The sequence below is a fragment of the Vipera ursinii genome (genome assembly GCF_947247035.1).
Source record: "Vipera ursinii genome assembly, chromosome: 2".
NCBI lineage: Eukaryota > Metazoa > Chordata > Lepidosauria > Squamata > Viperidae > Vipera > Vipera ursinii.
Window position 1 is genome coordinate 73,718,879 of NC_139513.1, and position 25,046 is coordinate 73,743,924.

The window sequence follows — 25,046 nt, forward strand, 5'->3', positions numbered from 1 at the left end:
CACAGAATGAGTGGTATTTAACAACCGATCTTTGGAGTTCCAGCTATCACAGCATCCCACAGACATGAGGTTGCCATTTGAAACTTTCTTTGTTGGCTTCTACAAGCAAAATCAGTGGGGAGGCTGGCAGGAGGTCTCAAATGGTGACCACATGACATCCTGGGCGCGCCAGACCTTTGGAACCGTTTACCAGTGGAGCTCCAGATGGCTCCCGACCTTCGCTCCTTCCGACGTGACCTAAAAACATATTTATTTTAACAAGCCGGCCTGGTCTGATGGGTTTAGGGGTATTTTAATGTTATTGTATTAACGTATTGAATTGGGCTGTAATATTTAATATTTTTTAACTTTTATATGTTATATTTTATTGTATTGCCCTGTACACCGCCCTGAGTCCTTCGGGAGAAGGGTGGTATAGAAATTAAATTATTATTATTATTATTATTATTATTATTATCCTTGCTGGACAACTTGTGGTGATTCACTTAACAAGGAATCAACTGCCAACGGAACTCCAGACTGCCCCCGACCTTCATTCATTTCACCGGGACCTAAAAACCTGGGTCTTTGAGCTATCTGGTCTGGACTGAGGGGTTTAATGTTTTTAAATTGTGATTTAATTTTTGTGGCTAGACTTAATTTAATTTATTTTAATTTTATATTGGATTGTTTTTAAATTTTGCCTTGTAAACCGCCCTGAGTCCTTTGGGAATAGGGTGGTATATAAACCGAATAAATAAATAAATAAATAAAATAAGGGCAACTGGGAGTGCCGGAATTACCATTGCTAAGCAAAGCAGTTAGATGATGTCATATTTTATGTTCATGTCATTAAGCAACAGCAAATTCTGATTCCAACTGCCATCCGTAATGGAAGACTACCTGTACTATTCTTGCTGTATCTTTACTAGCTATAAAAAATGTGGTTCCTTCTTCGTTTTTTCATTCTGTATAGTAAGCTGTATAATCTTCTGACTGAAAGTATCCATCGCCACATATGAATTTGCTGATTCCATATATATCAATTTGTAGTTGTTTCATCTTTCACTGTGTTGAGCTTTCACAGGTTCATGCTTCTTATGTGCCATGTTCCCACTAATTCTGCCTTTGCAGCTTTGGATTTTCATACCTATATGGCAAAGCCAACAACAAGATGTCCCAAAGGGTTTTAGTCTAGCCACATCATAAACACAATTAGTCTTCTGAAAGATTAGCAGCTTTTCCACAGTAAAATGTTCAGTTCCAGCTGACCTGAGGGGCCATCATCCAGCACTTTATCTTCAATTTTATATGTTCTACCAATGGGTTCTTGGTAAAATACAGTAATGATTTACTATTGTATTCTCTGACATAATATGAATGGATGTCTACTAAAGTGATCATCAGCATCTTTCTATATTGCCACCCCCCCAAATATAGGTGCCTGCTAGTTTTACCTGGGATGACCTTCATGCCATGGGTGGCCCTGCTGGGAGTTTATACTCCATACGCTCCCAGTAGTCTTTGCTCATCCTTCCCAGGAATGCTTCCTTGCCATAGTGAGGCAGTACAGCAGGACGTGGGTGGATTAAATATAATTACATAACAAAAATTATGCAAGGGCCTGCTGGATCATGAATATAGTCTCTATTACTGGTCTCAGTGGCTGGGCACACACGCGTGAAGTTGCAAGCCTCTGTTCTTGGCATTGCATCTCCTGCGTCTCTTTCCTGATGCCCCTTTTCATGTGGAGCGCTTGCCAGGTGCACAATTTGCAAACTAAATTGCAATAGCTATGCCAAGGGATCTGGGGTTTGTAGTATCTTCTTTAGGAATCTAAGAACTCTGTGAGAGTTTTAGCATCCTCTTCAAGATTCCTTTAGGATTCCTAGGGAAACCAAGACGATTAAAGGCATATATAATTAATATAAGCAAGTTGAAAGAGTTAAATACTGCTGTTTGTAGAGTGACAGTATGAAGAATGGCTGGGTCTCACGTGGCTCTCCAGATGTTGTTCAATTCCAGGTCCCCTCAGCCTGGTTCATGAGGAATGATTTAAGTTGCAGACCAACACATCCTGACTCAGCCCCCAACCATGGTATTATGATTTTAGATACACAGTGAAGTACTTCTTCTCCCCTAGGACTAATGGAACTACTGAATCGTGCACAGAACTCCAGGGCCAATGACCAGCGTGGGCTGCTGTCCAAGGAGCATCTAATACTGCCTGATTTCCTTCAGGTGCCTGAACAAGTTGGTGTCACCTGCACAAGCCATTCCCCATCCAGCTCTGCCACTGAGAATTGCACCCTCAAGGCAGCCGATGCTAACACCTCTCAGCGTCAATCCCGGGGGCAGTCGCAACCCCAGGTTTCTCCCTCTTTACCGTTGCAAATACCAACTTCATCATCGTCGGCTGCTGCTGGGAAATCTGACCTGTGATCTACTCCATGAGAACCCCAACCCACCCTAGGCCCTCAATTGTATGCTTTTTTTTTTGCCGTGAAGCCAGGCCTTTCCTGTTTGATATCTGTTCTAGTATCATGATCTGCCTCTCACAGACTTGTCCCCCTGGTCTAGGTGGAGGCCTGGCTAGACCCCATCTAGCTCTTGGGACTCTCAGGCTGTCTTCAGGAATGGACATGTGTACTCCTAATGTTCTGGCTGACGTCCACTAACTGCCCATGCTGGCTGGGCAGCAGGGTGCCAGTATTACTTACTTGCTGTACCAAACTATTGTACGGTGTTGCTCTATGTCGTAAAACAACTGCCAATGGCTGTTCCAGTGGCAACTCCAACCCTGTGGCTAGTGGTGATGCTGCCTGTATATAGTTTGTAATTTTCGGTTTCTGTAAAATGTAAGATACACTACTGATTAAGTCCTCAGTTTTTGTTTTGGGGTACATGGGTTTCAGTTGGTGGTGTAGGGTGTGGCATGGTTTGGCATGAACATACAAGCCCACAAGGCAGACACACATTTCTTGTTCAGATGTGAGGACAAAGGCTTTGAGGAATCCATGCTTCCTCTTGAAGCAATAGAGTGAGCCCCAATTAGCATTAGCATTTGCTTCCAAATTCATATATGTTAACACATATGAGTAGGGATCCACATCTACCAAGTTTAAGATGGCCTAGGCAAGCTTTGCTTTGTAGAACTTGCAAATTATTCTTCCTGAGACATATACAAGGACCTCTGTTAAATCTTGTTTTGGGGTATGGAAAGAACTATGACTAATAATTTAAAAATTGTTTTCAATATTGTGAGCTCTTGGCACAACGTTTGTGGTTGGCTGCACTCCCCCACACTGGATCCTTTACGCTATCCCTAAACCAGGGGATGGATGTTCTTTATGCCCTGCATTGCCATGTTGAACTTGAAATACTGTACAGGTAGTGCTCGATTTACAACAGTTCATTTAGTGACTGTTCGAAATTACAATGGCACTGCAAAAAGTGACTTATAGCCATTTTTCAAACTTATGACCGTTGCAGCATCCGCACGGTCACGCGATCAAAATCCAGATGTTTGGCAACTGATTCATACTTCGGACAATTGCACTGTCCTGGGTTCACATGATCCCCTTTTGAGATCTGACAAGCAAAGTCTAGGGGGGGGGGGAGAAAGCCAGATTCACTTAACAGTTGTGTTGCCAAGTAACAACCGCAGTGATTCATTGTGGCAAGAAAGATTGTAAAATGGGGCACAATTCACTTAACAAATATCTCACCTAGCAACATAAATTTGGGGCTCAATTGTGGTCGTAAGCCGAGGACTACCAGTACAGGAAAAAAGGAGCGGGATCCGATCAGAAAGAGCCTTCTTCCCCTTTGCCCCTTAAAGACGGAACTGCTGGTGGAGACGCCGATTCTCAGGCTAAGAACGGCGGCGGAAGCCGTTGTTTCCCCATTGACTGCCCCTAACCCAGCGTTTCCCAACCTTAGGAACTTGAAGATGCGTGGACTTCAACTCCCAGAATTCCCCAGCCAGCATAGCTGGCTGGGGAATTCTGGGAGTTGAAGTCCACGCATCTTCAAGTTCCTAAGGTTGGGAAACGCTGCCCTAACCGCATATGTCGGCTCCTCAACATCTGAATGAGAGGAGTTGGGGAGGAGGCAGCGAAGGAAGGAAGGAAGGAAGGAAGGAAGGAAGGAAGGAAGGAAGGAAGGAAGGAAGGAAGGAAGGAAGGAAGGAAGGAAGGAAGGAAGGAAGGAAGGAAGGAAGGGTGAAAGAAATCACTGCAGATTCCGTCCTGGGCGGTGGGATCTGTTGAAAGCCGCCGCAGGCATTCAAGGCAGGTAAGCGAAGATAAGCTGATTCGGAGTTGGGGTGACTGCCGCGGGCTTCACGTATGCTTGTTAAGGGGGAGAGCCGTTCATTCGTGCCACGGACGTCTGGCGGTTAACATTGCGCTGATCCTCGCAGGCCAAGCGCAACGAGATATAAGAGGGCGCTGGGTTTGGCATTTACAATCGCTCCAGCGCGCTGACGTTTCCGCAGTTCAGCGCCAGGGGGCGCCGTGGCACCAAACGGCGGAGAATTCCGCTTGGGGACTGGTGATGAGTCCACGAAGGGGTTTTGTTACCCAGAGGGTCGCCGCCTGCTGCTGGGCTGGTTGACTGGATCTCTGTTCTGTTTCCTGGAGTCCTGTGCTCTGCTGTCGTTAGCCCGACGCCTTAATTCAGGGGTCTTCAAACTTGGCCCTTTTATGACTTGTGGACTTCAACTCCCAGAATTCCTCAGCCAGCGTGTCTGGCTGAGGAATTCTGGGAGTTGAAGTCCACAAGTCATAAAAGGGCCATGTTTGAAGACCCCTGCCTTAATTACTGGATTGTTTTTGCACCGGGCTACTTGACAGTCTCGGGACAGCCCCAGATTATCGGTAGGATTTTGCTTTCCGACTAAGGCAGGGGTCGGCAACCTCGGCTCTTTTATGACTCGTGGACTTCAACTCCCAGAATTCCTGAGCCAGCTATGCTGGCTCAGGAATTCTGGGAGTTGAAGTCCACGAGTCATAAAAGAGCCGAGGTTGCCGACCCCTGGACTAAGGTCTTCCTGCCCGGTCACGTTCGATCGCGATTATTCCTCGTTCTGACGAGAAAAGGAAGAAACGTCAAACGTTTCCTTCAGTTGCAGCTTTGCCAAGTGGGGGTTCTTCAGATATTGGGGTACAATTACTGTACCACCATCCCCAGCACAAACAGCACTGACCGAAGGAAGCTGCTGCAGGAGAGATTTGCATATAGGAAGAAAACAAATAGGGAAGAGGAAGAAAAGAGCAGCAAGCAAGCTTCTGGGTGGGGCCCCCGACAGATGCATTGGGGCCAGGGGTAGGCAACCTCGGCTCTTTTATGACTTATGGACTTCAACTCCATGAGCTGACTCAGGAATTCTGGGAGTTGAAGTCCACAAGTCATAAAAGAGCCGAGGTTGCCTACCCCTGCATGGGGGGCTTTGATGTCATTGTGACGTCCCTCCGAAAGACAACATTTTTGAACGACTTGGTACCTGAGTTGAAAACATATTCCCAGACAAGGAATTTAATGAGTGGCTAAGTAACCTGTTTGATTTCCTGCTCACCTCTGAATAGCTAAAGATAGGAAAGACAGGTTCTCCCTCTCTTTATTTTTTATTTAATTCCATTTATATATCCCGCCCTTCTCCGAAGACTCAGGGCGGCTTACAAGCTTAGCAGTAGCCTTCATTCTATGTATATGCCTGCTTATTAGGGCTTTCATACACCCCCCAAGCGGCATTATTACAAAGTCAGCTTAATTGCCCCCAGCAATCTGGGTCCTCATTTTACCTACCTCGGAAGGATGGAAGGCTGAGTCAACCTTGAGCCTGGTGGGATGCGAACCTGCACTAATTGCAGGCAGCTGGTGTTACTTAAGGAGGCATTAGCCCACTGCTCCACCAAGGCATTCCCTCCACCCGACATTTTCCTGTTGAGGACTTCATTTCAATACGTTTTCCTCCCTCCCATTCTGTCAGTCAGAATTTAAAACTTCCTTTTTTAAATTAAAAGACTCATGGATAGAGAAGGCTGCAGCTTTGCCCACAGAATTTACAGCGGTAGAAATTTTAACCAAAATTATGCCACCATCTTCCAATGAATGCACAGGGAGCTAACTCTGTGTTTAGCGTTTCCATGAAAATTAATGTGGCACGTATGTTTAAATTACAAGTCAGTGGGACATAGATGACTTATTCCAGGCTGGGTTACATACAGCATTCGGCTTTTTAAAGCTCAACCTTATTACTTGGCAAGCAATCAGTTCATTCTTCAAAAAATGAAAATATATGTTCAGATGAATGATTCATACAGATATACGGTAAAGGTCTCCTCTTATGTCTTCCTCATCACCCAGTTCTGAATGTAAGGCAAATCTCACTCTTCAAGAGGTGACAGATAAGATGTCTTAGTCACAGCACATCTAATTTGTGACGTGTTAAACTCTGCATTGAGGTGTTATGAGTGAGCTTACTTAAAAATGGCACTTCTGTTATAAGGAATTGGCATTCTCCAGACTCACGATGCATAGAAGCTGGCTGAGAAAATAGGCAGTTTAATTTACATTTTTTTCTTTTCTTTTCTTTCTATTCTACAAAATTCCTTTCCCCTCCTAGGTGCATTATGCTTCTCCCCAAAAGCAAAATGGATCGTGGAAAATGATGCTTTCTCCAATGGTTTGTCTCTTCTTTACAGATTTTTTTTTGTCTGATCAGAGAAAGTTCTTAAAATATCCACCAGGGAAGAGCCATGGAACCGAACTCAAAGGTATTTCAGGAAACATATAATACTTGGGAGGTCCAAAATTATGTTTCAGGATAAATCTTCCCAGAAAGGCTATTCCTCACACACTGCTCCTAAACTGCCACTGTTGTAGATACTCATCAGGTCTCATTGATGTCACAAGCCATATGTAAAAAGATAGATCCCTAGTTGTCTATTCCAAAGATGGTGTACTATCATTAGGTGTGTAAATTCTTCTACTCAGTGTAATCTACTAGGAAGCTAATGTGTTCTTCAAAAATTGTTATAATTGGATCAGTTCCATGTTTCAGTGTATTTAGGAAGCAATTGAACTCAGAGAAAAAATAAATATGATTAGCACGCCAAGGTTCTTAGATTAAATCTTAGATATCTATAATAAATTGTGATCTCAAACACGGGGATTGGCATAGATCATTTGCTTGTGGTCTAAAGATCCACTGTGAACCTGTGTAAAATTAGACCTACAACATTTTTATGTTAATGGAATTGCGCACATTTCTATCTACCATTGCAGCTGACCCAACAACCAAAGTAGAGGCTTAGGCTTTTAACTAGTTTTCTGCTCCCAACCCCCATTTCATAAGAAGGAAATGTTGAATTTGGCCAAGTAACTTGGCCAAAGAAATGGAGTATAAGGCTGAGGCGGCCAAATCACACAATTGATTCACAGAAAGCAAACTGGTGATTCTAAGGAAAACCACACACCCATAAAATAAACCAGCTGATATAAAAATGTAACAAGCAAATCAATTAAACAAATAAGACAGAACACAAATACACATTTCACCAAAGGTAACACACAAAAACCACTTCTTTGCTTTCCATCTCTTTTCCAGAATGCTGTTTGCTGTCCCCAGTGTTTTTTGAGTATGCTTCTAAATGTCATAGAAGGCAACAGCCATATCTAAATGCAGCCACCTCCAAAATTACAGTAATTCAGTGGTGGTTTTTTTGGAAATAAAAGTGCTCTGCACCACAGGATACTAATATTTACATTTATGTAATTAATAAATTATAATAATTAAAAAATAAAGAGGGTGGGGAGCCTCTTTCATGTTGGAGCTACTTGAGCTCCATATCAAACAGAAATGAGGTTAATTTATTGGGGCTACAGGAAACTAGGAAACTGCAGGTGGATGTCACAGGAAGCTCACATTACTAAATTTTGATCAGCTAAGTAAAGGAGCAAGGATGTTGACAAGGACTAATGGGGTGTTTAGTTCTACTTGTTGGACTTTCTGTCAAGCCATCCACAGTTCTTCAGCCTTCACTTCCTATCTACTAGATGATACAATTGTTTCCATCCAGAGGCTCCCTCAGATACCTCCAAAACATGAATTATTGGTCATATCCAAATTTGTTTATATAATGATCAGGGTTGCTAGGATTCAGTTTACAGTTTGGATATAATGTCCATCAGTTAACTATTGTGCAAGCTGAGAGTTGTGCTCCAGTGTTCTCTGTAATGTTGTATTTGTCCAGGTCATCTTAGATATTACATGCACCTAACTGCTGCTGTCATTCACACTGTGCTAAAGACCTGCTTGTCAGGAGCTACATTGCAGCACATTATTGTTTTATATAGCAGTTCATGAGAGAACATGCCAACCCAAGCTTTTATGAAAAATGCTAATGCAGGAAAGCCAACGCTGTCATTCCTAGCCACTTCTGCTGTGTGTGGCTTAGGAGATGACTCCATGTGGTAGGATTTTATGTTACTATGGTATTCATCTGAACCCTGGAATTACGTGGGCACAGTGTGAATCTCTCTCATTAATTAAAGAGGGTAGACCTGTAAACACAGCCCTTCCTAATACGATTCCTATGCAGTGATGCAGAGACAGGCTGTATAGAAGTGGCTTCACGAAAGAGATTCCATGATGATATCCTCAACCTTTTCAGAAGTGCTGTATCAAATCAGGCATTATGCAGGTTTCAATGCAGGAGAATAACATAATAATACAGTACATTTCCCCCCTTGGGTGTGCCCTAGGAGCAGCCCAGCTCCCCTCAGAAGGAAGGATTGAAAGCTCGGTCCAAATCCACAGAGGAGATGAAGACTGCCAAGAAGGTAACTGTACCAGTCAAAGTCCACTTAGATCAAGATCCCACCATGCCTGGTGAGATTCACAGGTAGTCTGTTGGCTGTCTGGAAGCAGGCAGGGGGAGCTAGTAAATCAAGTAGAAGCAAAACATCAGGTGAGGTTTTCTGAATTCAAGGGATGTGCAGAGTCCACTGATTCAGTTGCAAGGATGATACTCATTAACAAGCCCAGCAACTGGATTAACTGAGGCTGTTAGATTGGTGGTCTTGCACACTATATTTAAGGTCTGCCATCAGCCATTTTGCTTTCCGTCAGTGATCCTGAATTCACTATCCCTTGATCCTGGGTGACTAGGCCCAGTTTTCCAGGTCAATGGGTTGGTCAGCCCCTTTGGACTACCCCTTTGTTTTTGCAGTACTGTTCTATGAGGTGATTGGGGAACTTCAGGGCCAAAAGGGAGTCAGAAATCTCTGTGGCCACTGACATCAGAGGCTGAAGTCTTTGTTACTTGAAGTCCCAAACCTTTCTTCTTTGGAGAGGAGAATGGAAAGGATCCAAAGCTTTGAATTTAATTTAATACCTTAAGCCTTTTGTGCCAGTGGGATCCTTTGGAAATTTTAGAGCCATTTTCAAAAGCAGATGCCATGGGAAAATTTTTCTCATTTATAAAATGGCTGCCAAAGTGGGCTGGGCCAGTGAAAACAACCCATCCATTTAGCAAAAAGCCAACTATTCAGGCTTCTTTCCACAAATCCAATTTACAATTGTGGTCTTTCCACGCAGGTAGAATCACAGTTTCAAGCCTCAGAATGAGCTTCAATTGCTCACCATTTGCTTGTGGGTCAGGAGACACACACAGAAATAAATATGGCGCTTGAAAATAAGGCTTTGCTTTGCAGCATGGTTGCCTTCTTTTGCTTCCTTCTCCAGTTAAAAGTCATTTTAAAAATTAAGTCAGGTAGGATAGATAGCTGCTGCTAAGGGAGATGCCTGTGAGCACATTGATGTCCACAAGCACCTGCTTTGCCCACCCAAATTCAGAGTATTTTAAGATCAGTAGCAGATGATGAATCTGCTTGTGCTTGCTTGTTTATTAATTTGTTCATTTCAAACAGGGGTCTCCAAAGCTGGCAACTTTAAGGCTTATGGACTTCAACTCCCAGAATTCCTTAACCAGCCATGCTGAGTCTTAAAGATGCCAAGTTTGAAGACCCCTAATTTAATACATGCCTCTTTCCATACAATCGCATCTCATATAGATTTACAAAATCTGGCCATGTCATACAATGCAGCTGAAAGCAATTGGATGTTCAAAAATGCAGTCCAGAACATATTTTTAGAACAAAAGTTCAATAGAAACTTCTCCAACTTCTCCCTCAATAGCATCCAGAAACCTTAAACCTTCGAGAGTTGCAATCCCAGCCCATTTGGAGAACACCAGGTCGGGGCTGGCAGGCAAAAGAACCCCCCCCCCATCCCAATTAGCCTGTATGGTTGGATGGGAAGGTCTTACACTTATTCAAATAGTCTCTGTCAAGGTTACTTGATTCAACTCAGAGTTGACTCTCTTTACAGGCCTTCCACACTCCACAGAAGTCATTACCCAATCAGATGGATGAAGATGAGTCCATGGTATGTTAGTCATCAAATAATTAGAATCTGCTCATCTCCACCCTGATACAAGTCCATGTACCAAGGTTAATTTCTTTGCCTCTTCTAGAATTCTCACACATCGATTCTATAATTTGGCATGATTCTGACAAAAATGCACATGTTTCAGCTTGGTTTTCAGCAGCTAGATGAGCAACATATTCAGCATTTGGGATAGTCCTTAAGAAGGAAGAATGTAGGAGGAGGAATCTAATAGGTGGTAGGAGAGTTATTTTTCAGGTTTCCATGCTAGTAGACATTTGTGAAACCTACATAACAAAAAGCAGTACAAACAGTTAAAAATAACGAATCAATTATTCATTAATGTTTAAATTTTTTAAAATAAAAATACATATAAATTAAATAAACAAACAAGCAGACTTCTAGGATCCTTTCCATAGGAAGGTGGGAATAATACTCTTATGGGGAGGATGGAAGAATCTAGATCGGGGTGTCAAACTCACGCCAACACGTGACGTGTCACGACGTATTGCAACTTTTTTTCCATTGCCGGCAATGGGGTGGGCGCGGTTTTGGCATGATGCATCCAGCCTGTGGGCCGACAGTTTGACACCCCTGATCTAGATGAACAACCTTCTGAGATGGTCTCAGGGGACCTGCCTCCTTCCCTTTCCCTTCAGAGATCCTTCCCACTCAATACACTTCTGGGCGGTAATGCCCAGGGAAGGAGTTGGGTAGAACAATCCACCTAAACAAGTTTATAGATGGTCTTCACTCTCCTTCCTATGATATGCAAATTCTCATATCAAGAAAAAATGTCCGAGATGATCATAAATGAAGGTACCTTAGCAATTGACATGTTTTGCTGTCACTTAAGATTTTATTCAAAATATTCACATTGTCAGGTGCTATGAGAGAGTGATGGTGGAGATTTCTGAATTGTTTTTCCTGCCTCTGAACCTGTCCCATTCTGCTGTGCTCCTCAGGGCTCCTGTTCTGTCCCACCACCCAATGCCTCTCAGCAGAAGCAGACCTGAGGAGCAGGAACTGTTTGAGTGCCTGTAAAAAAATACGTAGTTGTGCTGCTCTTAGGCTTTGCATTATTGCTCCAACTTCATGTGGATGTCATTGTGGGTCTATCCAGCTATCAATGTTTAATTGTTCTATCAGTGGACTGAGATCTAGGTAAATAAAGTGTGAACTTCTCTATTTTCAGCTGTTGCAGATATGCAGGTGCTGCTTGCATGATGACAGCCTCTTGAGGTGTAAGAGCAGAAATAGAGTCTAAATTTGGTCAAGGACTTTGCCTTTCATATATTATATGCTGATGGACATCAAGAGCGTCTCTGCAAAGATGGCTGCAGAATGACCAAATAGTGATTACAAGTGTATCTGAGGTTCATTTGGAGAGAAGGACCTTTCTGTTCCTTATAGTTAATGAATAATGTCTCATGACTTATTATTTCTAAGTTAGTTTCATTGAGAGAGATTCGATACCTGGAGACTGCATGATCCCGTCGTTTCCTTTTCCTTCTCTCAGCCTTGTCAAGTATAGTTGTTTTTCTACTCCGCCCTTGCTCTCATTTCAAGCTCATATTATGTGAATTGCTTCTCATTAATCATCACATCAAGGGATCTTTATTACATTCAGGACCCATTGATTGGTTCTTCTTAGCATCCACATTAACATCTACAAATCTCTCATTTGGAGGCGTCTCTCTTCCTTCTCTTAGTTGCATCCACAGAGCTGCTTTGATAGGTTCCTCTCCTGTCTAAGCCAGAATAAAAAGACGTTGCCCTTGCTGTGTACACAACACCCTTAGTGTTGGGTTGTCTCCTTATACCTTTAACACGCATCTCTCTTCTTTCTCTTGGGTCATATCTATATTTTTAAATTTTCTTTTTGGTTATTCTCTCAACCAAGTAAACTTTTAAAAAAATCTTTGAAACCATGAATTAGCCGTTCAATTAGATGGCAGCAAAGAGATAATATCTTGGCTTGCCATCAAGTGGTCCTTTGTGCAGTTGCTCAGTATGTGCTACTGAAGAATTAGACTTTTAAAAAACAGAGCTAGCCATGGGGATAGAGACAGAGACAGTGGCTTTTGGACAAGATAAGTGGGCAAGAAGGCTGTGTCGATTTACCCTTTCTCAGTGCACAGATCTTTTCTTACTCTCATTGTACTGAAATACCATTAACACTTTTGGTATTATTGCTTTATTTCCTAGCATGAATTCTGTCTTTACTTTTACAGTACCCTGTCCATCTTAATGGATTCTTGAACCTAAAAAGCAAAATTAATCTATTGCCATGACTTCTTCATTTAATCTGTAAATTCCCTAAGCCTCCAGTCTTTAATTTTTTTAATATTTAATTTAACCCATGCTTACTTTTATGATGCGCCTTTCCGAATCTTATTTACTTTCAGGCTAACTAAGTGGCATTGGCAGAATATCTCAAGTTATTTCTGGTTTGCCCTCCATGTTGATTCCAGCTGTCATCTTTGTCAATTCTGGTCTTCTTTCAAGATATGCATTTTACAAGTTAAATAGATATTACCTACCAACCACCAGGGGGCATTGGTACATCATATTTAATTGGCCCAAAAATGGCCCTAAAATGACCAGGATATCATCCGTTTTTGATTTCAACCATGAAGGAGACAAAATGGCATCTTAAGGAAAGTCCACAACAAACTCTGCAAGCTCACCAAATGATTGGACACTTCATGGTATCTTGGGAGTCCCAGGCCTAATTTGGAGACTATAAACCACACCAGACTGCACTGCCCATCATTGGTAAAGGCCAGAAATCCATCATGTTGCTGTTGCCATTTCCTGTGTCACCCCTTGTGCTGCCAAAGCTACAAATGCCAACATATATCCACCAAACAATCTCTTCTTTAGGGAAGAAATGTAAATCAAGTTGTCTTTAGATCAGACTTGTTCTGTTTGTTGACACACAGCTGTTAGCACTTCAATTGTCTCTTTTCTTGTAGATTTAAGCAGTTCAGTGAGCATTTTATCTAAACCTGGTGTTTTTCTCTTTAACAGTTGTTCTGCTGTCTCTCATACTGCCCTTTCTAGAAGAGAATATATTCTCGTTCTTCATTTTTAAAAGTTGTATCATTCTGTTTGTAAAGGGCTTCAGTGTAGACTTTCCATCCTTTTTGGCTAAATTTTATTTACTTTTCTGTTTGCTTTATTAACCTTTCTGTTTGCTTAATACAAATATTCCTCTAATTAAAGTTCCTCCTTTTCTTCCTCATTCCAATGACCTATTAATAGATGTATTTTTTTAGATGTTGCATTTAAATGTTGCATTTAGAATCTCTTTCGGTTTGCCAGAGGATTTCTTGACTTCTTCTATAAATAGACACTTAGAGTTATTTAACATGAATGTTCATTAATTCTAATAAATATCCTGTTGTTTATCAGATTATAGCTGAACATATATTGTGAAATCTTTTGATTTAAAAGTGTCCATTTATGGTGCATCAGTGTGCTTTTGCAGTATTTAAAACATCCAATTTAGCGCACTAATCTTCTCCTTAAGAACTTCCAAGTGTTTCTTGATTCGTGCTTAACAAATTCCATGCCCCAGTTACATGTGTGCCTGAGAAATGAGAAATTCCTCCTTAAATATTGGAACCATCAGGGACCCAGCTGCCTTGTGGCTTTGATCTGGTCACTTCACCTCGAGCTTTACTCAGGAAAGTTCACTCACTGTTCTTCTCCAATAACTAGAAGAATGCCTTACAATATGGGCGGTCTGAAGAGTGAGTATCCAAACTTACCTAAACCATTTAGTCATATCTATACAGTTTTCTTGGCAAGAGTGCAGGAGTGAGTTGCCATTACTTTCTTTTTCTCTTGGGTAGAATTCCTTCTCTATCCTCACCACTTTGTGGATTAACCTTAGTTTCACTCATCCCTCGGCAGTGTTTGCTTGTGAAAACTGATAGAAAATCCTGAACCCTGAGACCCTTGCATCAACCCCTTCCAGAACTAAGTGCAGACACAGACGGACACTTCATGAATATGCGCCAGCTCCAGATACATGTAAAGCATCACCCCTCAAAGCCTGGAAGCCTTTCTTCTTGGAGAAACCAGAGCTGTGCAACTTCCTACCTGCATTTGGAAGTGATAATGTCTTACATAAGGGCTACCACATCACTATGCAGGTAGTCCTCGGCTTACAACCGTTCGTTTAGTGACTGTTCAAATAATGGCACTGAAAAAAGTGACACGACCATTTTTCATACTTAACGACCATTGCAGTATCCCTGTGGTCACGTGATCAACATTCAGCCGCTTGGCAACTGGCATGTATTTAGGATGGTTGCAATTACCTGGTGGTCTTGTGACCACCTTCTGCAACCTTCTGACAAGCGAAGTCCATGGGGAAGCCAAATTCATTTAACAACTGTGTTACTAACTTAAAAACTGCAGTGATTCACTTAATAACAGTGGCAAGAAAGGTGGTAAAATGGGGCAAGGCTCACTTACCAACTGTCTTGTTTAGTAATCGAAATGTTCAACCCAATTGTGGTCGTAAGCCAAGGATCATCTGTATACGTACCTTAGTTTTCAAGCACCCATATTTGTGCCAAGACCAATGCAAACAAAGTATTTGGTAGTTGAATGCCATATATAGCCTAAAAGACACGGAGCCTTTATGCAGCAAAGCTGGCATGGTTGTCCCCTCAGAGCCCCTTGACTCAGCATGCTGGGGGGCAGGTCTGTGCAACCTTCCCTTCCAGGAGAGGACTTTAGTCTGGCCCAGTCAATGAGTGATGGGCTCAAGTGAGGTTGATTAATTAATGATTGTGACATGTTGCTGGCAGAGAAGCATCACATATAGCTCTTTGCCCAGACTCTCTCCTAGTTTATAAAGTGCTTCAAATACCACCACATGCCAGTGTCTTGAAACCTCTACAGAAATAAATGACTATACTCTATAATTATTGAGCCTTGGTGGAGCAGTGGGCTAATGCCTCCTTAAGTAACACCAGCTGCCTGCAATTAGTGCAGGTTCGCATCCCACCAGGCTCAAGGTTGACTCAGCCTTCCATCCTTCCGAGGTAGGTAAAATGAGGACCCAGATTGTTGGGGGCAATAAGCTGACTTTGTAATAATGCCGCTTGGGGGCTGTATGAAAGCCCTAATAAGCAGGCATATACATAGAATGAAGGCTACTGCTAAGCTTGTAAGCCGCCCTGAGTCTTCGGAGAAGGGCGGGATATAAATGGAATTAAAATAAAAATAAAATAAAATTCTTGTGATGGTCACAGCAATTTGAAGAATCTCACCTATGTATCGATATGGAATCTAAAACTTTGATTCATAGCTCTGTAGTGGGTAGTGCATTTATACTCATTGTTCAAAACCTCTACATGGGATAAGCCTGAATATTTCTAAGCACTACTGTACTTCCCTAGAGATTGAGTCAGTATTTGTCAAAATAATAAAAGCAGCATTGCACTCCTTTTTAGTGTACATCAGAATCACAATGTGTGGACCAAAGAAGTGGGGCTTCCACTGAGAAAGTGTGACATCACTTTTGTCAGACTGATTGGATTGAACACACACACACATACACACACCCTGTGCCATTGGATCCAGTCTTTCTTATTAGCCATAGTAGCGATCACCAATGGCTAGAATAATTTAGGTAAGAAAAGATAGGTTTATGTACCCCATGGGGTGGACTGTATCCACTGAATAGATATAAAAGTGCTTCTTTCCTCTCTGAGTTCAAATATCACATTAAGCCATAGCTGATTTTGAACATGGTTTTGTTGAATAAAGCATAATGATTCAATTCACACATTCTGTCTTTATGCCTACATATTTACCAGATGCTTTTTCCTGAAATCTTGTTTATTTTTAATTTTGCACACAGCCACTTATTTCACACTCAGCATATCATTTGAAGACAGTTTTTGTATATTTTTTTCAGATGCTGCTGATTCCTGCAAAGAAAGCTGTGAATTAAATAGACATGTGTCTGGTTAGGTAACTGCATCTGAGAACAAATCAAAGCCTAAAATTGCCTCAAAAATCTAACGAACAATCCAACTATGGAATAATAAAGCATATGTAATATAAACCAGATAAAGAACAAGATATATCCAAAATCATACAAACAAATTACATAAGCCATGGAATAATGTAATAAAAAGGAGTTTTAACATATGTGCAGATGCACATGTATATCTAATTTAGTGTGTTTTAGCTGTATTTTTAGCCACTGCTCACCAAGTCAAGGCTGCTAAATCTAAACTGCATATATTCTAATGACCAATAGATGGCAGCAAAGAAAGTAATAGTAACAACAACAATAATAATAATGTTGGAAGGGACCTTGAAGGTCATCTAGTCCAGGGTGTCAAACTCAATTTCATTGAGGGCCGCATCAGCATTGCGGTTGCCCTCAGGGGGCCAGGTGGGTATGGCCAGGGTGGGCGTGGCCTACTGGGTGGGCGTGGCTAGAGTGCGTATGGCCTACTGGGTGGGCGTGGCCAGCTCTACATCCTTTGCATCAAGGGTGCCTATGGGGGCCTGGGCAGGAGTGGGACAGATCTGAGGGTCTCTGGCAGGAGGAGGGTCTCTGGGCCAGGGCCAAGGCAGTGGGGTCGTTCCCTCCCTGTTTCCAGGATGGCTTCGCGGGCCACATGAAACCACTTCGCGGGCCGGATCTGCCCCCCGGGCCTTGTGTTTAACATGTCTGATCTAGTCCAACCCCCTGCTCAGGCAGGAAAACCTAAACCATTTCAGACAAATGGCTCTCCAGTCTCTTCTTAAAAACTTCCAGTGTTGGAGCATTCACAGCTTCTGGAGGCAGGTTGTTCCACTGATTAATTGTTCTAACTTTCAGGAAATTTCTCCTTAGTTCTAGGTTGCTTCTCTCTTTGATTAGTTTCCATCCATTGCTTCTTGTCCTGCCTTCAGGTGCTTTGGAGAATAGCTTGACTCCCTCTTCTTTGTGGCAGCCCCTGAGATATTGGAACACTGCTATCATATCACCCCTGATCCTTCCCTTCATTAAACTAGACATTCCTAATTCTAGCAACCGTTCCTTATAAGTTTTAGCCTCCAGTCCCTTGATGTTGTGACTCTAGAAAGAGTACAGAGAAGAGCAACATCTTTGTTGCTCTTCTCTGTAATCTTTCTAGAGTCTCAACATCTTTTTTATTTATTTATTTATTTATTTATTTTATTACATTTATATACCACCCTTTCCCGAAGGACTCAGGGCGGTTTACAGGGTGATTAAAAAACCAAAATACAAAAGTCAAAAACAATTTTTTTAAAAAATATATGTGTCCCTGCCTAAATAAAACCCCAGTTAAAATAAGATTAATCCTCAGCCTGGGCCAGAGAGCTCGAAGAGCCAGGTCTTCAGGCCCCGGCGGAATGAATGGAGGTCGGGGGCAGTCCTCAGCTCCACTGGCAGCTGGTTCCAAAGGGCAGGCGCCCCCACTGAGAAGGCCCTATCCCTGGCTGTTACCCGCCGGCAATCTCTTACCGGTTGCACCCTGAGAAGACCCTCCCTGTGGGAGCGCACTGGACGAAGGGAACTTGATGCCGGCAGCAGGTGTTCCCTCAGATATCCCGGACCCAAGCCATTTAGGACTTTATAGGTCATCACCAGCACCTTTTACATCGTGGTGACCAAAACTGGATGCAGTATTCCAAGTGTGGCCTTACCAAGGCATTGTAAAGTGGTAATAACACTTCGTGTGATCTTTATTCTATCGAAATCCTAGCACTATGTTGGTTTTTTTGGCAGCTGCAGCACACTGCTGACTCATATTTAAGTGATTGTCCACTAGGACTTCAAGATCCCTCTCACAGTTGATACTATCGAGCAAGGTAACACCTATACTATACCTGTGCATTTGGTTTTTCTTGCCTAAATGTTGAACCTTACTTTTTTCACCATTGAATTTCATTTTATTAGATAGCGCCCAATGTTGAAGTCTGTCAAGATCCTTCTGTATCTTAAGCCTATCTTCTGGAGTGTTGGCTATTCCTGCCACCTTAGTGTCATCTGCAAATTTGAGGAGTTCCCCATCTATCCCCTCGTCGAAATCATTGATGAAGATATTGAAGAACACTGGGCCTAGCCCTGGGGCACCCCACTACACACTTCCCTCCATGTAGATGCAGTTCCATTGAGGACCACACACTGAGCATGGCCGGTCAGCCTGCTTATGAATCCATCTGGTGGTGATGCTGTCTAATCCACGTTTTTCTATCTTATCAAGTAGTAGGTTGTGGTCTCCTTTATCAAATGCCTTACTGAAGTCCAAGTAAGTTATATCCACAGCATTCCTCTGGTCTGCTAATTTTGCCACCTGTTCAAAGAATGCAATAAGATTTGTCTGGCATGATCTGTTTTTGACAAACCCATGTTGGCTTGTAGTAATGACTTTGTTTGCCTCTAGGTGCTCGCTGATTTGTTTCTTGATTATCTTTTCCAGAATCTTCCCAGGTATTGAGGTCAGCCTGATAGGTCTGTAATTTCCTGGATCCATTTTTTTTCCTTTTTTGAAGTTGGGAACTACATCAGCTCTTTTCCAGTCCTCTGATAGTTCCCCAGTGCTCCAGGATCTTTGAAAAATATAGTTCAGTAGTTCCGAGATCACATCTGCCAGTTCCTTCAGAACCTTGGGGTATAGCCCATCTGGTCCTGGTGATTTGAACTCATCTAGGGTGGACAGGTGCTCACTTACCATTTTCTTGCCTTTTTGTTTCTAATTTGTTTTTTACAGTACTGTTTTTGATAGGTTGGACTGTTTTTCCCCTTTGTGTAAATACTAATGCAAAAAACTAGTTGAGTAGTTCTGCTTTCTCCCTGTTGCTTGTCACTTTCTCCCACTAGTGGACCAATCGTTTCCTTAACTTTTTTCTTGTTTTTTACATGATGAAAGAAGCTTTTATTATTATTATTATTATTATTATTGACTTTTCTTGAAAGCCTTAGTATACTTTCTTTCTTTGATACTAGTGGTCATGTAGGTTTATGAATCCCAGATCTAGCAGCCCTAACTAAAAGATCTTTAAAAAGGAAGAAGACCAGTTTGGTGTAGTGTTTAATGCATTAGGACATGGGTGTTCAAACTATCAATGTCACGTGATGTGTTGCAACCTATCGCGACTTTTTTCCATTGCGGGCAATGGGGTGGGCGTGGTTTCAGCATGACGCATTTGGCTCGCGGGCCAGCAGTTTGACACCCCTGCATTGGGATGAAAACCTGAGGATTGTGAGTTCTATTTCTTTCACTATAATTTTTACTATAAACAAGAAGGTAAAAGCTAATACAAACTACCATAGTAGACAGTAAGAAAGGAAAAAGCATAAAGAGAAAGGAAAAAGTGCAAGAGAAGAAAAAAATGAAAGTAAAATAGAAAAGAAAAAAGTATAAAGTTTTCTGATTTCTGAAAAAAAAAGTATAAAGGTTTCTGATATTCACAGCAGTTATAAGTACAGATATATTTTGACATCTCTCTCTAAAGTTACTTCATATTACTCTTCTTTCTATAATCTAGAGACTGGCCAGCCACTGGTCTGAAATGGTATAGGGTTTCCTGCCTGAGCAGGGGGTTGGACTAGATGACCTCCAAGGTCCCTTCCAACTTTTATTATTATTATTATTATTATTATTATTATTATTATTATTATTATTATTATTATTATTATTATTATTATTATTATTATCCTGTCTAATCTTCAACACTGAGATTGTTAGTTCTAATGCAGCTTTAGACATGACTATGCAGATTCTCAGTCATCCAGATCGTGGTTGTCCCAAAGATGCTTTTTCAAAAGCAACTGGACTTTCTTTGTTTTTCCTTGAAGACATTTTGCTTCTCATCCAAGAAGCTTCTTCAATTCAGAACTTTAGACATGACTTTCTCAGCCTTAGGAAGGAGGCAAAAGCAAACTACTTCTGAAAAGCCTTGCCAAGAAAACTTCAAGGACTCATCTGGGAAGTCGCCAGGAGTCAAGACAAATTCTATGGTGCAAAAACAAAACAACCAAAAAAGAAGAAAATTTTTGAAAAATAATAACATATAATGAAATATTTACGGTATCTAAAGACTTGGCTAACTTAGGAATTTTGTCATGTGTTCCAAATGCTAGCTTTCCTTGTTTTATGTGCTCCCTCACCCAAATATTTTTAATTTAGCTGAAGCTTTTAGCACAATTTGACCCAAATCTCCTTTTAGAAATATTTTCATGTATACAAAAATATGGGGTATGTGCCTTTTTTGTGGCAAAAGAGATTGTTTGAAAGCATTCAAACACATACAATATGACTGCATAGAACATCTATGTCATTGGCTGTCAGCTTTGGCAGTCAGTGGTCGGTTTCAGAGTTTCTTGTGTGGATGAGAAATCTGTGTCAGAATACCCATGTTTCCCCAAAAATAAGACCTGGTCTTATATTTTTTTGCCTCCAAAAGAGGCACCAGGTCTTATTTTCGGGGGATGTCTTACATGCTCACCTTAGGAATGTCTCAGCCAGGCCTCCCGTGCCCCGACATCTGTTGCACCACTGCCCGAGTTCGTCTGCAGCTGCTTGTAGCCGCCAATCACACCGCTGCTGCCACTCGCAACAGGAAGCCATGTGGCTTGTGCCAATTGGATTGCTGCTGCCACTTGTGGTAGGAAGCCATGAGGCTCATCGTGCCAATCACGCTGTTGCCGCTGCTCATGGCAGGAGGCCTCAAGGCTCATCATGCCGCTGCCATCACTTGTGGCAGGAAGCCGTGACGCTCATCGCACTGATTGTGCTACTGTTGCGAGTGGCAGCAGCGGCGCGAGCAGCCCAGTGAGCCTCATGGCCTTGTGCTGTGAGCGGCGGCAGCGGATCGATGCGCCACAGTGTGCCGCTGCAAGCAGCCGCATAAGAACTCGGGGAACAGCACAACAGGGGTTGGGATGTGGGAGGCCTGGCTGCAGTGGTCCTAAGGTAAGCAGGTGTGGGGCACATGGGGCAGCTACTCCCCATCCCTGCTCTAGTTTGATTTTTACACGTGCGCTTCACCCCAAAACTAGGGCTTATTTTTGGGGTAGGGCTTATATTGGATGCACGTGTAAAAATCAAGCTAGGGCTTATTTTTGGGATAAGACTTATTTTTGGGGAAACACAGTAGAGATTGAAGATAATGATAAATTAAAGAGAGGTGTTTTCAAAGCCCAGGCTTGGTGGAAGTTTGGGTGGTTTAACATTTTCACCACTGAAGACATTCTCCAGATGGGTTACCATTGTGAGCTAAGTAATAGGAGGGTGAGGAGTCCAGTGCACAAAAGCCTGACGGTTTGTTTCTATATATACCTTTGTTTCTGATTTTTGCTTTAAGATTATTTGTTAAAAAAAGTGGCACTTTCATTTCCCCCTCCCTCCTCTTTTTAGAGGGCTAACAGATCTTAACTGCAAAAATATGGACATTTGTTTTATAGTTTTCTGTGTCCTTCTCTGCCTATTTAATGTTCTAGATTTTTGCATTGCCCTGTGTTGGCTTCTGTTTCTGAATCTTCCAAAAACCACTGGATTAAGCCAGAGAAAGGAAATCCTCCAGAAAACATATTTGGGATTTATCTTTATTTTTAGTTGACATAAACAAGATTATTAGCTGATTTTTATGAGACAATATCTTCTGGAGAATCCTCTCACTTTATATCTGCTGGAATTTGCTTTTTGATCAAATAAAATTGATTATATTCTACCCGTATACCTGTAAAATGATGGGTTGATGGGCTCCTTCTCTATAGACAAATCACCCTGCTTTTAGTACACAAGAATGGAGATTGTGATAAAGATGAAAACTACAAAATCTCCACTGAATCAGGTCAAGAATCAAAGTTAGTTTTCCTCAGCTGGGCCTGTGCATCAGTCCTAGTCAGCATGACCAGACTGTGACTGGATAATCTAGATCAGTAGTTCCCAACCAGGGGTGCTCGCACCCCCTGGAGGTGCAAGACGATATTCCAGGGGGTGCAAAAACTTAGGTTCTCAAAATTATAGTGTATATGCATAATTCGTTGCCGTTATTTTGAACTTTTGTAAGGGGTGTGAGAATATATCAGAAGTGTTTTAGGGGTGTGGGGTATAGAAAAGGTTGGGGACCACTGATCTAGATGTAATGATTGCTATTCATCGGGAAGGCACCAGGTTGGGGATATCTGTTTTCTGCTCCTGCAGGAACCAAAACACTGATCTCCAAACCTTTTCAGCACTTGAAGGCCAACACCCCCATGCTTGATATTCATATATAGAGTATCTTTGAATGTGGATGTTCTGTTTGCTTTGCAAGCCTGTGCTTGTTTAGCATTCTTTAAATAAATCTTGCTGAAGTCACTCTCTACACCAGGGGTGTCAAACTCAATTTCATTGAGGGCCACATTAGCATTGCGGTTGCCCTTAAGGGGCCGGATGGGTGTGGCCTGGGTCGGTGTGGCCTACTGGGTCGGTGTGGCTAGAGTGCGTATGGCCTACTGGGTGGGTGTGGCCAGTTCTACATCATTCGCATCAAGGGTGCCTATGGGAGCCTGGGCAGGAGTGGGACAGATCTGGGGGTCTCTGGCAGAAGGAGGGTCTCTGGGCCGGGGCCAAGGCAGTGGGGGCCGTTCCCTCCCTGTTTCCAGGATGGCTTCGCAGGCCACATGAAACCACTTCGCGGGCTGGATCCGGCCCTCGGGCCTTGTGTTTGACATGTCTGCTCTACACCATGTTTTGCAGTAGGGAATTTCATAATTGTGAACTCTTTGAAATACTTTCTTTTGCCTGTCCTAAATCCAAGGAAGGAAGAAAAGGGCAGGCACTGATCACAAAAAATAATGGCAACATCTACTCCCAGTTACTCAATAAATAATTATACATTCTAGTTCTTGTATGGAAAAGGGGAAAATATCCCATGGTTCATTTTTAAAATAAAATGATACATCTCTAATACGCCTAACACTTTTTTTTTGTTTTCTGACATTAAGCGGCACCAAACTCTTTAATCTTCCTTGATAAGAAAATCATTCTTCATCATTCTAGCTCACGGGTGTCTAACCTGATCACGTCACGTGACGTATTTGACATCCCTGTTCTAGCTAACTTACTCTGCGTTCTTTATAGCTCTGCTATATATATTTCCAGGGATTAGGACATGGGTTAGGATGCTGAGCTTGTTGATCAGATGGTCGGCAGTTTGGCGGGTCGAATCCCGAGTGCCACGTAACAGAGTGAGTGCCTTTTACTCGTCCCAGCTTCTGCCAACCTAGCATTTCGACAGCACATAAAAATGCAAGTAGAAAAATAGGGACCACTACGGTGGGAAGGTAGTCATGCCGGCCACATGACCACGGAGACATCCTCGGACAAACGCTGGCTCTTCGGCTTTGAAATGGAGATGAGCACCGGCCCCTAGAGTTGGAAACGACTAGCACGCATATGCGGGGGATCCTTTACCTTTATCTATATATATTTCCAGGTACTATAAGCTGGTCAGAAACAAATGCACTACTCCAACTGTGACCCCACCAATCAACCTATACATAGCATTATAATTAGTATAATCTGCCATAATTTACTTTTTAGACCCATGCAGAGCAACAGCATAGAATGTGCACTCCCACCTAGTGAATATGACTGACAGACAGTTTGCTACCTGGGCCAGCCAAGTTACCCCTGTGCACTAGCCATGCATAACCAAAGTTGTTTGGCCATACAGCAGCCCTTTCTGAACTTCTTTTGGGTGCTGCAAGGGAAGCTGGGAGACGGTCATGTGAGGGGAAGCATGCTATATATTGTAGGACTGCTTATAAGCCTTACAAAGGTCTTCCATGTAGGGGCCATGATGGCACAGTGGTTAAATGCAGTAGTGCAGGCTAACTCTGCATTCCACTGCCAGGAATTCGATCCTGACCGGCTCAAGATTGACTCAGCCTTCCATCCCTCTGAAGTCTGTAAAATGAGGACCCAGATTGTTGGGGGCAATATACTGACTCTGTAAAACCACTTAGGAAGGGCTGTAAAGCACTGTGAAGCTGTATATAAGTGCTATTGCTATTGCTAGATTCTTTAGACTAGACATGTCAAACTCATGACGTCATGTGATGTCGCGCGATGTATCGGAGCTTTTTCTCCATTGCCGGCAATGGGTTGTGCACAGTTTTGTCATGATGCATATGGCCTGCGGGCCGGCAGTTTGATACCCCTGCTTTAGACTATACTTGGAGGTGCTACTTTACTTTCTGGTAAATTGATGTTTTATCACTGGCCATGCCTTCTATACCACAATTTTGTGAACCCACCACAGATGCTATCACATCATTTCAAATGAGCCAGTGGCCAAGAAAGGTTCCCTGCAACTGCTTTATCTTACTGAAAATTAATTGGAAACTGTTAGGTCTCCAAAGCCCACCAGCGAGTTCTCTGAGTAGCAAAATCTAGGCTCATTTCTGAGGCTTAAGCACTCCCATGTTTAGAAAGGTAGCTTGAGTGACCTGCAATTGGCTGTTTGGACTTGTACCTTACCAACATGGCAAGCAGGTCATTTTTTCCATAACTGTGAATGATGTAGAAGTTAGCAATTAACTAAAGGAATTTCTGAGAAGGGGGTGGATGTGGGG

General features: G+C 42.4%; 2 protein-coding genes across 3 annotated transcripts in view; both read left to right on the forward strand.

Annotated features, from left to right (window-relative positions):
• The window catches only part of RGS14 (regulator of G protein signaling 14), a 29,257-nt gene extending 26,413 nt beyond the window's left edge, over positions 1-2,844 (forward strand). The window contains exon 15 of one of the 2 annotated variants that reach the window (XM_083352946.1): positions 2,123-2,844. In XM_083352946.1, coding sequence (XP_083209072.1) covers positions 2,123-2,421 — 299 coding nt within the window. In that variant the 3' untranslated portion in view covers positions 2,422-2,844. Of the gene's footprint in view, positions 1-493; positions 720-2,122 lie in introns of those variants that run through there. The other variant, XM_083352948.1, reaches the window with a different exon arrangement.
• An 18,318-nt stretch (positions 2,845-21,162) lies between these two features.
• SLC34A1 (solute carrier family 34 member 1) overlaps positions 21,163-25,046 on the forward strand; it is a gene marked incomplete at both ends in the record, with an annotated part of 28,427 nt that continues 24,543 nt past the window's right edge. The window contains one exon of the mRNA XM_083351097.1: positions 21,163-21,367. Coding sequence (XP_083207223.1) covers positions 21,163-21,367 — 205 coding nt within the window. The remainder of the gene's footprint in view (positions 21,368-25,046) is intronic.